The following is a 15,230-nucleotide window of genomic DNA, read 5'->3' as shown; positions in this document are numbered from 1 at the left end:
CTTGGGAGGGTGTATGTGTCCAGGAATTTATCCATTTCTTCTAGATTTTCTAGTTTATTTGCATAGAGGTGTTTACAGTATTCTCTGATGGTAGTTTGTATTTCTATGGGATCGGTGGTGATATCCCCTTTATCATTTTTTATTGTGTCAATTTGATTCTTCTCTCTTTTTTCTTTATTAGTCTTGCTAGCAGTCTATCGATTTTGTTGATCTTTTCAAAAATCCAGCTCCTGGATTCATTGGTTTTTTTTAAAGGGACTCTATCTCCTTGAGTTCTGCTCTGATCTTAGTTGTTTCTTGCCTTCGGCTAACTTTTGAATGTGTTTGCTCTTGCTTCTCTAGTTCTTTTAATGGTGACGTTAGGGTGTCAATTTTAGATCTTTCCAACTTTCTCCTGTGGACATTTAGTGCTATAAATTTCCCTCTAAACACTGCTTTAAATGTGTCCCAGAGATTCTGGTATGTTGTGTCAATTTGGCTTTCAACATTTGAAAGCCAATGTTTTCATTGGTTTCAAAGAACATCTTTAGTTCTGCCTTCATTTCGTTTTTACCTAGTAGTCATTTAGAAGCAGGTTGTTCAGTTTCTATGTAGTCATGTGGTTTTGAGTGGGTTTCTTAATCCTGAGTTCTAATTTGATTGCACTATGGTCTGAGAGACAGATTGTTGTGATTTCTGTTCTTTTTCATTTGCTGAGGAGTGCTTTACTTCCAACTATGTGGTCACTTTTGGAATAAGTGCCATGTGGTGCTAAGAAGAATGTATATTCTGTTGATTTGGAGTGGAGAGTTCTGTAGATGTTTATTAGGTCCACTTGGTGCAGAGCTGAGTTCATGTCCTGGATATCCTTGTTAACCTTCTGTCTCATTGATCTGTCTAATATTGACAGTGGGGTGTTAAAGTCTTCCATTATTATTGTGTGGGAGTCTAAGTCTCTTTGTCGGTCTCTAAGGACTTGTTTTATGAATCTGGGTGCTCCTGTAGTGGGTGCATATATATTCAGGATAGCTAGGTCTTCTTGTTGAATTGATCCCTTTACCATTGTGTAATGGCCTTCCTTGTCTCTTTTGATCTTTGTTGGTTTAAAGTCTGTTTTATCAGAGACTAGGATTGCAACCCCTGCTTTTTTTTTTTGCTTTCCATTTGCTTGGTAGATTGGGTAAATCTTCCTCCATCTCTTTATTTCGAGCCTATGTGTGTCTCTGCACTTGAGATGGGTCTCCTGAATATAGCACACTGATGGGGCTTGATTCTTTATCCAATTTGCCAGTCTGTGTCTTTTAATTGGGGCATTCAGCCCATTTACATTTAAGGTTAATATTGTTATGTGTGAATTTGATCCTGTCATTATGATGTTAGTTGGTTACTTTGCCCATTAGTTGATGCAGTTTCTTTCTAGCATTGGCATGTTTTTGCAGTTCCTGGTACTGGTTGTTCCTTTCCATGTTTAGTGCTTCCTTCAGGAGCTCTTGTAAGGCAGGCCTGGTAGTGACAAAATCTCTCAGCATTTGCTTGTCTGTAAAGAATTTTATTTCTCCTTCACTTGTGAAGCTTAGTTTGGCTGGATATGAAATTCTGGGTTGAAAATTCTTTTCTTTAAGAATGTTTAATATTGGCCCCCACTCTCTTCTGGTCAAGAGATCTGCTGTTAGTCTGATGGGCTTGCCTTTGTGGGTAACCTGACGTTTCTCTCTGGCTGCCCTTAACATTTTTTCCTTCGTTTCAACTTTGGTGAATCTGACAATTATGTGTCTCGGGGTTGTTCTTCTCAAGGAGTATCTTTGTGGTGTTCTCTGTATTTCCTGAATTTGAATGTTGGCCTGCCTTGCTACACTGGGTAAGTTCTCCTGGATAATATCCTGAAGAGTGTTTTCCAACTTTGTTCCATTCTCCCTGTCACTTTCAGGTACACCAATCAAATGTAGATTTGGTGTTTTCACATTGTCCTATATTCTTGGAGGCTTTCTTCATTTCTTTTTACTCTTTTTTCTCTAAACTTCTCTTCTTGCTTTATTTCATTTATTTGATGTTCAATCACTGATACCCTTTCTTCCACTTGTTTGAATTGGCTATTGAAGCTTGTGCATGCATCACATAGTTCTCGTGCCATGGTTTTCGGCTCCATCAGGTCATTTAAGGTCTTCTCTACAGTGTTTATTCTAGTTAGCCATTCATCTAATATTTTCCCAAGTTTTTTAGCTTCCTTGTAATGGGTTCAAACATCCTCCTTTATCTTGGAGAAGTTTATTATTACCAACCTTCTGAAGCCTACTTCTGTCAGTTCATCAAAATCATTCTCCTTCCAGCTTTGTTCCATTGTTGGCAAGGAGCTGCAATCCTTCGGAGGAGAAGAGGTGCTCTGGCTTTTAGAATTTTCAGCTTTTCTGCTCTAGTTTCTCCCATCTTTGTGGGTTTATCTACCTTTGGTCTTTGATGCTGGTGACCTACAGATGGGGTTTTGGTGTGGATGTACTTTCTGTTGATGTTGATGCTATTTCTTTCTGTTTGTTAGTTTTCCTTCTAACATTCAGGTCCCTCAGCTGCAAGTCTGTTGGAGTTTTCTGGAGGTCCACTCCAAACCCTGTTTGCCAGGTATCACCAGTGGAGCCTGCAGAACAGCAAATATTGCAGAATAGCAAATATTGCTGCCTGATCCTTCCTCTGTAAGCTTCGTCCCAGAGGGGCACCTGCCTGTATGAGGTGTCAGTCAGTCCCCACTGAGAGATGTCTCCCAGTTAGGCTACACATGCTTCAGGGACCCACTTGAGGAGGCAGTCTGTCCTTTCTCAGAGCTCAAAAACCATGCTGGGAGAACCACTGCTGTCTTCAGAGCTGTCAGACAGGGATGTTTAAGTCTGCAGAAGTTTCTGCTGCCTTTTGTTCCACTATTCCCTGACCCCAGAGTTGGGGTCTATGGAGGCAGCAGGCCTTGCAGAGCTGTGGTGGGCTCCACCCAGTTCAAGCTTCCCCGGCTGCTTTGTTTACCTACTCAAGCCTCAGCAATGGCAGATGCCCCCTCCCCCTGCTAGGCTGCTGCCTCGCGGGTCAATCTCAGACTGCTGCGCTAGAAGTGAGCAAGGCTCCGTGAGCATGGGACCCACCGAGCCAGGCGCAGGATATAATCTCCTGGTGTGCCATTTGCTAAGATCATTGGAAAAGCACAGTATTTGGTTGGGAGTGTCCCGATTTTCCAGGTATAGTCTGTCATGGCTTCCCTTGGCTAGAAAAGGGAAATCCACCAAACCCTTGTGCTTCCTGGTGAGGCGATGCCCCACCGTGCTTTGGCTCACTCTCCATGGGCTGCACCCACTGTCCAACCAGTCCCAATGCGGTGAACCATGTACCTTAGTTGGAAATGCAGAAATCACCGTCTTCTGCATAGACCACGCTGGGAGCTACAAACCAGAGCTGTTCCTATTTGGCCATCTTGGAGTTATTATGCTTTTGAATGTCTTCTCCACACTTCTCTTTTCTGTTTCTCCCAGTGGGTCTGCATAGTATGTCCTTTCTCCTCTTTTTTGTCTGATCTGAACTGATCTTCTTTTCTTCATGCAAGGTCTCTTCCTCTTCCATCACTACACACTCTCAACCTCTGTATATACCTCTTCTCAGTTCCTAAGCTCCTATTAAAAATGGCTCTGGCTTTTTATATTCTTATGGTGAAATAAAATATATTACTTCTTTCTCTTCCATTTCCTTTTTCCACATTAACTTGTTCGTGATAAAACCAAAGGAATGCTGGGTTATGAGTTAAATATAGAAGCTCTACACCTAACCCTAATACTAATTAAAATGTCACTTTGGGGCCAGGTGTAGTGACTCATGTCTGTAATCCCAGCACTTTGGGAGGCTGAGGCAGGAGGACTGTTTAAGGCCAGGAGTTTGAGACCAGCCTGGTCAGCATCGCAAGACCTCATCTCTACAATAAAAGAAAGTCACTGTTTATTTATTTCTATTTATTTATTTTATTTATTTTTTTATTTCTTTGAGATGGAGTGTCATTCTGTCTCCCAAGCTGGAGTGCAGTGGTGTGGGATCTTGGCTCACTGCAACCTCCGCCTCCTGGGTTCAAGTGATCCACCCATCTCAGCCTCCCAAGTAGCTGGGATTACAGGCACGCACCACCATGCCTGGCTAATTTTTGTATTTTTTGTGGAGGTGAGTTTTCACCGTGTTGGCCAGGCTGATCTTGAGCTCTTGACCTCAAGTGATCCATCCACCTCGGCCCCGCAAAGTACTGGGATTACAGGGGTGAGCCACTGCAACTGGCCCAAAAGTCACTGTTTAGAAATGTCATTTGACCTGTCTGGATTGATTTGTAAAATTGAAGGATTAGTGAAGTCAACCTAAAGCATTTCTGTGTCCTGTGGTTGGGATTACAATGACCCTAATATCTCATTTCAAATGCAGAATTTTCAGGTCTCTTGACTTCTTGCTCCTCCTACTAGTTTCCTGCCATTAGTTTCCTCTCTGATATCCTTCATATCTAAACTATTTCCTATGAGGGTATTTTTTTGTTTTTTGTTTTGTTTTGTTCTTATCTATAAAGTTGCCTATTTTCCTCCTAAACCACTTACACTTCTGTCATTCATTTAGTCCAAGCTTGTCCAACCTGCAGCCTGCAAGCCACATGGAGCCCAGAACAGCTTTGAATGTGGCCCAATACAAATTTGTAAACTTTCTTAAAACATTATGATTTTTTTTTTTTTTTTTTTTTTTAGCTCACCAACTATTGTTAGTGTTGGTGTATTTTATGTGTGGCCCAAGACAATACATCTTTCAATGTGGCCCAGGGAAGCCAAAAGATTGGATGCCCCTGATTTAGTCCATCAATTTGATACTGATCTTACTACCCAGACTATATCACTCTGGCTCAAACTCCTTTTTTTCCCCTCTATGATGAGCTAACATAGATCACCTGTTTGGGCTTCATGATAGCTAGCATTTTTTTTTTTCTGTTCCTTTTTATTCCCTTTCTTGCTATTTATTCTTCTTATTACAACAAGGAGAACATTTCTCTAGAAGATGTTACAAGATCTTTTGGGAAAGCTTGTCCCCTCCCCTGATGTTAAATAGTCCTACATTAGTCACCTAACTTCTTTTTTTTTTTTTTTTGGAGGTGGAGTCTTGCTCTCTCACCAGCCTGGAGTGCAGTGGCGCCATCTCTTGACTCACTGCAACCTCTGACTTCCTAGTTCAAGCGATTCTCCTGCCTCAGCCTCCCGCATAGCTGGGATTATAGGCGCATGTCCCTATGTCCAGCTAATTTTTGTATTTTTGGTAGAGACAGGGTTTCACCATGTTGGTCGGGATGGTCTCCGTCTCCTGACCTCGTGATCCACCTGCCTTGGCCCCACAAAGTGCTGGGATTACAGGCGTGAGTCACCGTGCCCAGCCTAGTTACCTAACTTCCTGCCCCCTACCCACCAGACCCTTTAAGGTCCCTGCCCTAGAAAGCCAACCCAAGGATTAGGCATTTAGAATGAGAAATCCACATCCTGAGAGTTCTGACATCTCCGGCCTCTCTTTGCTATCTTTATTCCATTCTATTCTCTGTATTCCACATTAGCATATAACACCTTAAGAATTGCAGGTGTAAACTGTATAATTTCCAAGGTTCATTATAATGCTAACATTCTACTTGTATGTAGGAATGCTGGTGTGGTAGTACACATAAGGAATATATGTTGTAGTGTGCCATATTCCAATGTGTGAATCTCTCTATATGTTCTTAGCGGAGTTCCTTATTCTTCTACTTTCTATTTGCTGTTCAAGTTCTTTGAGAAAACAATACAACAGAATGTTCCTTCCAACTGCATGGTTTTTATCACTGGACAGTCTATTCTAAGTCCCTGACTCCTTTCTTACCCTTGTTAACTTGTCCCTGAAGAAACTGTGGTGAGGATTACAATTAATCCAAGAATCCAAGTTACCCAGGCTGAACCTGAGAGCTTTTTACCTCCCAGTGCTTCTTTAGTTTTGAGGAAGTCGTTTGGGTTAGCCATTCCTGTCTACCTGAAGTTCTTCCTTGACCCCTCTTGCTTCCTACAGCAAAAGACATTCCTTGAGAAAAACGCCTAAGGTCCAAATATCCTCTTCTACTGGTTCTCCCATTTTAAAACATTGTTACTTTTGCTACAAATCCACCTTGTTCTTGTCATGTCTGTACAAAGTAGGGTTTCTCTGTGTATGTGTGAAGTGAGCGGGTAGAGGGAAAGGGGAAGGTGGGTATAGGAAGGGAACTTGAACACTACAAAGTGAAGAATTCCACTCCTTTTTCCTAGTCAGTTTACTTCATTCACCATTATTGTCTCTATTTGGATTTCTCAGATAATTCTTTCCTCCTCCACTCCTTCCTCCTCCTCCTCCATTTATCCCCACACTGAGAACAGTACCTAAGTCTATGTTGTTCAAGTCTCTCAGTTCTGGTTTTAGACCCACTGATTTAGCTCTCTCAACAGGACAATCATCTATCTCTCCTTGGTGTATGTGCTTGGCCATGTGATCAAGTCCTTGGGTGCCTTACCAATACTGGGAGGACAAGTGGTACACACGTGAGTAAAATCATGGAATCAACTAAACTACTTTTCTCAAACATTCATTACAAATGATTTTCTATTTTCTTACCAGAGATGTCCCTTTATTTTCAAACTACAGTTTTACTACAAAAGAGGTTAAGAAAAACAGTCTTATGACCAGTTGAATTCTTTCCTGCTTTATCTGAGCTCATCTGTTTTTGGGACTTGTAGAATGCCTAGTTAGTATCCTCTTCATATGCTTGAAAATAAACAAAACCTTCACACCCTACATATTCCCTCACCTTTTTATTCATCCATGCAACTATACTTTACCAAGGTTAAAAAAAAAGTCTATAATGTTTCCTTATAATTAATTGTAGAAGTCATACTCAAATCTTCGAATATTTACATTTATGTGTAGTTCCATATATTTCAGTTGCTATTGATGTTTATGGGATCAGAGGCATTTGATAAATTCTGATGTCTGTTTGTTCAGTCAGTAGAGAGGATTATGGCTGTTCACGAAGCAGTTTATATGTATTCATGTTATAATGCACCTGTGTGCCTGTGTACATGTATTTATCCTATGAGTTAGAAATTTTGTTTGTTTGTTTGTTTTTAGACAGAGTCTTGCTCTGTTGCCCAGGCTGGAGTACAGTGGGGTGATTTCAGCTCACTGAAGTCTCTGCCTCCTGGGTTCAAGTGATTCTCCCACCTCAGCCTCCCGAGTAGCCGGGATTACAGGTGCCCGCCACCACGCCTGGCTGATTTTTGTATTTTTAGTAGAGACAGGGTTTTACCATGTTGACCAGGCTGATCTTGAACTCCTGACCTCAGGTAATCCACCCGCCTTGGCTTCTCAAAGTGCTGGCGTAGCCTCTGCACCTGGCCTTGATATTTAATAAATACGACTTTCTCATTGGTGTCCCGTCAAATTTGGCACTGTTGCTATTAGTTATGATGAATTTGAACATTTTATATATTTTTTAAAATTTTGGTGAGGATATGTGAGATCAGGGTCCTTAAAAGGTCTTTCTGTTGAAGTACTCCTTTGACTAAAACAAGATTGGGAACCAGTGTGTTAACTCTGGAGTTCCTTCAGTATCTGTTTCTATCGGATGCTCGTAAGGGGTAAATGGAACTACCAGGGACGAAATCTTCCCACGTAATGCATACTTTCTTGCAGAAGCCAAAGGATCAGAAATATGGTAAGTGCCCATGAATACCTCCTAGGAATAAAGGCAAATAGAAAGTACCCACGGGGTAGAAATGTGAAGGGAATCTTTGCCCTTGTACACATTTTTTCCCCTCTGCAGCTATGTAGTCCATCTCTACAGGTGCATTTAGTATCAACATGGTTGGCATTCTCACCTCTCCATTTCAGAGTCCTATCATTGGTCGGCCTGAGTCTAATAGCTTTGGGGACAGGAGGCATCAAACCCTGTGTGGCAGCTTTTGGTGGAGACCAGTTTGAAGAAAAACATGTAAGAATCCTGTTATTTTGTATTTTCAAGAATATAGAGCTAGCATTAACAGTGGTACCTGGCAGGTAGCCATTTGCCAAGATTGAAGTAATCTACTGATCAGATCTTACCTGAGCAGTTGTATTCAATGCTGGATACTGGTCATTAATAGTGAGGAAAACTGAAACAGTTTCAAAGGAAAGAGACCAGGGTGGTAGATGAACTAAAAGGCATTTCTTATGAGGAAAGGTTGAAGGAAACGGGGATAGTTAGTTTGGATAAGAATTAAGGAGAATACTATAGCTGCTTATAGCTGCTGGAAGGATGTCAGTGATTAAACCTGAGACCAATGAGTGAAAGCCTCCAAGAAGCCAGTGTTTTGCTTGATGGGTGGAAAAACTTCAAACAATTGTTAAGTTTACTCTAACTTGAGGTGTTTAGGAAGAGATGTGGTAAGCACTTTGGGAATGGGAGGTGATGAGTAGTATAGAGATGATTTAAGCATCTCATTTTGAGATTCTATGAAAGGGGAAAATGACCAATTGCAAGGAAACATAATGAATGTCTATAGATGAATTTCCCTGGCTGATCATTCCCTCTCTTCCTAAATACTTTCCATTACCAGTGGTGAAAAATAAATGGGCCTCGATGAGAAAGCAGTGACAAATAGACAAGGAAGTAGTATATTTCTAGATCTGTCAACATTTCTGGCTTCCTCACTTTTGTTTCCAGTTTTCAGTTTTGTCTGTCTTCATGTATCCATTCCCTCTTCTCTAACTGTTTATCTTTTTTCCAGTTTCTCTTTTTCCCCCTCACCACTTCTCTCTCTCTCTTTCCCCACCCCCCACTCTCTCTCTCTCTTTCCTTTTCCCTCTTCCACCCTGATATAATGCCTATTATCTCTTTCTGCCTCTGCTATGCTGTCCTGTCTTCTAGTGTTTTTCTTACCTTTCAGACCATTTGGGTTATTTTATACTCTTTATCTGTCCAAGAGTCTATAGATCATAATTGCTTGCTGACTTTGGAGAAAGAACCAACTTTTGGCAAGTGGGACCCTATGTATGATGAACTATACAAATCAGATGAGTGGAATAAGGTTTAAATTGAAACCAGGAGAGGAAACAAAACACACTATATATAGACAATGGGGAAGGACTTGTTGTTCTAATGTGGCAGGGAGAGATCTGGGGTGTCAATGAAGCATGTCGGTGTATAATGAATGAAACATCAGCAACTTTATTTGAAAGTTGTTTCATTTGATAACTGCTCCACAAAGATATTTCACTTAGTAGGACGAATCCGCCTCCAGGTTTCTACTAGCCACTTCTAAGCCTGCTGATTTCTTTTTAGACTCTCTGGCAGATCTCCCTTAAGTACTAGGTGAACTATCCTGCTTCATTAACAGTTGACTCCACTGTCCTATGTTCTGGTACTATTCCTACCACACACTCCTACCACAAAATCTATTATTTAACTAAATCAGGCATTCACTTAGTTAATACAGTCAATAAACATTTATCGAGTCCCTAATATAGGTCAGATGCTATGCAAGGTACTGGGGATTACAGAAATTAGTAAGACAAAATTTCTGCTCTAAAGAAACTCACAACATACTGACAAAACAGACATTTACAGGAGGCAGAGGCAGGAGAATGGCTTGAGCCCGGGAGGCGGAGTTTGCAGTGAGCTGAGATTGCGCCACTGCACTCCAGCCTGGGCGACAGAGTGAGACTCCATTTCAGAAAACAAAACAAAACAAAACACACACACACACACACACACACACACACACACACACAAATGCAGACATTTAATGCAAAGACATTAATATTCAAATAGCTATATACAGGACACAGCAGTGGCACTGAAGACAAGAAGATTATTTTTAACCTATGCAAAGGGAGGAAAAGAATGTTAAAGCTGCTCTGGAGTTTGAAAGGTGAGTAAATGATTGGGGTCAGCCAGCCATGTTTTTAAATAGCTATTAATAATATGAAATTCAGGTATTATGGAGGCAATATCTGAATCCTTCTCTTTGTATGTACCTTCAGCTCTGAATCTGAACATGGAATGGGGCTGGAGCTAGGGGACACATTGCACTAATGTTTTATCCTGTTTGTTTCAGGCAGAGGAACGGACTAGATACTTCTCAGTCTTCTACCTGTCCATCAATGCAGGGAGCTTGATTTCTACATTTATCACACCCATGCTGAGAGGTTAGGATTTTTTCTGATGGGAAAAGGCTTTGCTCTGGTCAGCCAAAAAGCTGTTCAAGGCTTTCTCCTGTCCATCGTCTCCTTTTATAAGAGCTTGATAACCTGTGAAAATTTATTTTAGTCTTGATTTGTCTGGCCCAAAAGAAGAATTATGGATTGGGTGATGGGAGGAAAGAGGATGGTTATGTCTATTCTACAAGCTCAGGTTTATTTGACAACCTGAACTCGTAGAACAAAACATCAAATATTCAAGACTCAGAATTACTTTCCTCCTCACATCCCATTTTCTTTAGGAGATGTGCAGTGTTTTGGAGAAGACTGCTATGCATTGGCTTTTGGAGTTCCAGGATTGCTCATGGTAATTGCACTTGGTAAGTGCAGTGAAGCAAAGGAAACTAATAATCATTGATACCTGACACATGTAAAGCATCATGTAGGCACTTTACACAAGCTGTTTCATTCAATCCTCACACTAGGGCCTATTGGGTAACAGTTATTGTAAGGGTTTCCCCTCAACTTTGGAGGTAGATTCTGAATGAAGTCAGAAACTTCAAGAAAAGTGTCCAAGTTTGCATAGATGCTTTCTGGGGAGCCTTAAAAAAGATCAAACTCTGGGCAAGTCAGGGACTTGGGCATTTCTTAGTATCTCGTGTCATTCTAATGTATAGTCAAGGTGGAGATCCACTGCTCTACACTACAATATATAGGGAAGCAAGGACGATAACCCTCTTTCAAACTAGTTTACTTCATATCATACTTATTTATCTGGTAATTGGAAAAGATTTTAAATTCTCTAAGCCTTTTAAAACAGCTTCTAGGTTTAGCCATTTCTGCCCTGCTCTGTAGTGCCCCCCTGTAGTGCCCCCAAAGAGTCTGCCCTTGAGTAAAGAGAATAAGAGGAGGTGAATAAGTAGGTGAAAATTAATGCAACTTAAATCAAGTGGCATTCTTTTTATCCCTGAGAACCCAGTCCTGGAAGAGAAGAGGGATGTGGTGTTCCTTATTTTACACAGCCTGAGGGAAAACTTGGGCATGATTATTTCTAATCATTGACCTGGAAACCTGTTCTCACTCTGAGCCTCAGCGTGACACCCCCCTGGAAGATATCCAGTGCAAACCCATAAAGAGCTCAACAGAGGAAAAACAGCCCAGAGACTCAATGTTCAGTGTATTTTCTAACAGGGAGTGGATGGGAGGGTGGTGATAGTAGTACTCAGAATTCCCAATGCCAAGGAAATTTATTATAGGTGAGCTGTGATAATATATTCCCTACTTCCTTCTTCATTCAAAGCCACATATTTCCCCGAATATTTGCATGATAATAATATTTACATAACAGAGTAATTATGAAGATAAAAAAGAAATGATATAAATGAAATGTTTTATAAATTATGAAGTGTTAAGTGCTAGCTGTCATTGTTAGTCAGCAGCTTCAGTTTTCTGGGTACTAATCAATAACTCAATTCTCTGATCTTTTACTATAATTAATTTCTTTTTTTTTTTTTTTTTTTTTTTGAGACAGAGTCTTACTCTGTCACCCAGGCTGGAGTGCAGTGGCACGATCTTGGCTCACTGCAAGCTCTGCCTCCTGGGTTCATGGCATTCTCCTGCCTCAGCCTTCCAAATAGCTGGGACTACAGGCACCCGCCACCATGCCTGGCTAATTTTTTGTGTTTTTAGTAGAGACGGAGTTTTACCGTGTTAGCCAGGATGGTCTCGATCTCCTGACCTTGTGATCCACCTGCCTCGGCCTCCCAAAGTGCTAGGATTGTAGGCATGAGCCACCGCGCCCAGCCAATTAATTCATTTTTTCATTCACTCATTTATTTAACCAACATTTAATGAACCTGTTGTGTGCCATATTATGTGCTAGGTATTGGGATCACATTGGTGAATTGGATACCTGGAGAGTTCATGTTCCCAAAGAACTATGTAGTTCAGTAGGGAGAGGAAGGCAAACAAGTAAAAGGAATTTACAATATAGTATGATCAGTATTTCCCAGATCAACATAGTATGATCCAGGAAAGTACAGAGAGAGCTATGGGAACCACATAGAAGGAATGTTTAATTAAGACCTTGAGGGACCGGGCACAGTGGCTCACACCTGTGGGAGGCCGAGGCAGGAGTATTGCGTGAGCTCAGGAGTTTGAGAACATCCTGGACAACATAGCATGACTCCACCTATACAAACATTTAAAAATTAGTGGAATATGGCCGGGTGCGGTGGCTCAAGCCTGTAATCCCAGCACTTTGGGAGGCCAAGGCGGGTGGATCACGAGGTCAGGAGATCGAGACCATCCTGGCTAACACGGTGAAACCCCGTCTCTACTAAAAAATACAAAAAAACTAGCCAGGCGAGGTGGCAGGCACCTGTAGTCCCAGCTACTTGGGAGGCTGAGGCAGGAGAATGGCGTAAACCCGGGAGGCGGAGCTTGCAATGAGCTGAGATCGGGCCACTGCACTCCAACCTGGGCGGCAGAGCGAGACTCTGTCTCAAAAAAAAAAAAAAAAAAAAAATTAGTGGAATATGATGGCACATACCTATGATCCCAACTATTTGGGAGCTGAGATGGGAGGATCGCTTGAGCCTGGAAGGTCAAGGCTGCAGTGAGCCATGACTGTGCTACTGCACTTCAGCCTGGGCAACAGAACAAGCCCCATCTCATAAATAAATAAATGAATAAAATAATAAATAAATAAATAATACTTTGGGGGTTGTAAAAAGTTTGCCTAAAGAAATGACATTTAAGGTGAGACCTAAGGGCCGAACAGCAGTTAATCAATAAAGAAATTATAAGTGATACAGAAAGAGGACGCAGTAGCTGTAAGACAAGAGGCTGAGAAATAGCATGACATGTTTAACAGCTTTAAAGGCATTCGGATTACCTAAAGCATGAATGAGAATGATAAAGAGGAGAAAGTGCCAGAAACCAGATAATGAAGGGCCTTTTAAACCAGTAAGGAATTAGAACTTCATTGTGAGGGAGAGTGGGGAACTCTCAAAACATTTTAACAGATGAATAATTGCTAGATTTTAATTTCTCAATGATGTTTCTATAATGTAGAGAAAGGATTGTGTTCAGGTGAGGCAAGGATAATATTTATTTTGATTACTGACTTTTTTGATATTTGCTTAAATTTGGTGCTTGAGATGAGTGCCTCACTCAGTTCACCCTAATCTGGCCCTGGTTGAATTAACAAACCTTAGAATGGTTACATATGTTAAGTGAGGGAGAAGATAAGTCAAGGTTTAATGTAGTGTTCTGAACCTTGAGCAGCTGGGTAGGCAGTGGGGTCATTAACTGAGATACTGAGGAAAAGCCAGTTTGGGGCAATGTTGATAAATTTAGTTTTGAACATGTTGCATTTTATATGTAGTTGGAATATTTAATTGGAGTTACCAAACAGTTATTTGGAAATACAGGATTAGAGCTTAGAAGAAATGTTTGCACTATAGATATAGATCTGTAGTCATTAGTATATGGGTAGCAATAAGCCATGAAATGAAGATAGATAACTAAAAGCTAATAAGATAAGAGTAAAGTTAAAAAAAAAAGTGGGGTAGGAGGATAGGTTCAAACTTCAAGGAGTGCCAGGATTTAAAAGACAGGCAAAGAGGAAAAGCCCACAAATAAGACTAAGAAGGAATGGCCAAAGTGGTAATAGTGCTATCTTGGATACCAAGAGGATTTCAAGAAGGGATTCATTCAGTGTGATAAATGTTACTGAGTGGGAGATTAAGATAGGGGTGACAGATGTCTATTAAATATAGCAACAAGGAGGTCACTGGTATGATTGTATCAGTTATGGTAGAATGGTGGAGGCTGAAGACTGATTGGAGGAGACTGAGAAGTAAATGCTACAGGATTCCTTCGGTGCTGCTTTGTCAGCCAGAAATCTCTGTGGCCACTGCCGCCTCTGTTTGGGCCTTGCTCTGGCCCACTGGGCTTGCTCCACCTGCTCAGCCTGGTAGGCTGCACTTGGCTCCCACCTGCTCAGATCCTGTGCCTACCTCCATGCTGTGCCCAGCTCCATGCTCAGCCCATGACTGGACTAGGCATGCAGCGAGCAGCTTCTGTGTTGGGTGTGGCATCTAGACAGAGGGAACACGGTGGCACCCAAAAACTCAGAGATGCTAGCAATCGCAGAGCCCTAAGGGATGTTACATCTCCTGCTCAGGAATTCCTGAGGTCTGAGCCCCCAGAAATGTTACAGCTGTTCACTCCTGTAGTTCAACGAGCAGAAGCATGTTACAACTCTCTTTCTTCTGTAGTCTAGCAAGCGGGAGCATGTTATGGCTCTTTTATTCTCGCTGCCCACAGCTTGGTGAGCTGACCAAGGGTGTCACAGCCCTTTCATTCCCACCACCCACAATTCAGTAAGTTCCGGGTCCTTGTCCCATGACCAAGAGAAATGAGATGTGTGGACACCAGAGAGTGAGTAAAGCAGAGAAGAGAAGAATTATATTGAGTGGCAGAAGGAAAGCTCTGAGCTCCTAGAAGGGACCCGAAGTGGGTAGCTGTCTGTGAGGCTTAGTGTGGGTTTTTTACGGTCTTTGAATGGGGGAGTGCATGCTGATTGGTCAATGGGTGGGTTTGGAAAAAGCACCACTTGATTGGTTAAAAGCCATCATCCAAAAGGAACCAATGGAGAGAGACGGTAAGACGGAGATAGAAGTTCTCACTCAGGTCATGGACTCTATCAGGAACCAGCAACTCGGTTTTCAGGCTTCAAACTGTCTTTGGCTTGAAGGTCAGGTTTCACTGGGACCCGTCTATGTCTGCCTGGGAATTTATCTGCCTCTTGTCACTATCAGTAAGAAAGTGAAAGAGTATTTATAGCTGGAAGGTGACATGGATTCAAGAAAGGATATTTAGCATGTTTGAATGTTATTAGGAATAATCCAGTGGAGAAAGAAGTTGAAGATACAAGATAAAGACAGTATAATCAGTATGAAAACACATATGAGCAAATTAGCTTTGGATAGGAGGAGAAATATCACCTTCACCTACCTGGAGGGAGGACAGGATGA

At 41.6% G+C, this 15,230-nt stretch overlaps 1 protein-coding gene across 1 annotated transcript in view; it reads left to right on the top strand.

The window, feature by feature from the left end:
- The window catches only part of SLC15A2 (solute carrier family 15 member 2), a 52,473-nt gene that overhangs the window by 12,403 nt on the left and 24,840 nt on the right, over positions 1-15,230 (top strand). The window contains exons 3-6 of the mRNA XM_017890936.1: positions 6,450-6,554; positions 7,903-8,002; positions 10,107-10,197; positions 10,491-10,568. Of these exons, the coding sequence (XP_017746425.1) occupies positions 6,450-6,554; positions 7,903-8,002; positions 10,107-10,197; positions 10,491-10,568 (374 nt within the window). The remainder of the gene's footprint in view (positions 1-6,449; positions 6,555-7,902; positions 8,003-10,106; positions 10,198-10,490; positions 10,569-15,230) is intronic.

This window comes from Rhinopithecus bieti, unplaced genomic scaffold (genome assembly GCF_001698545.2).
Source record: "Rhinopithecus bieti isolate Rb0 unplaced genomic scaffold, ASM169854v2 scaffold_759, whole genome shotgun sequence".
Taxonomy (NCBI): Eukaryota; Metazoa; Chordata; class Mammalia; order Primates; family Cercopithecidae; genus Rhinopithecus; species Rhinopithecus bieti.
Note: the sequence above shows the minus strand (reverse complement) of the source record. Positions and strands in the feature narration are given on the sequence as shown.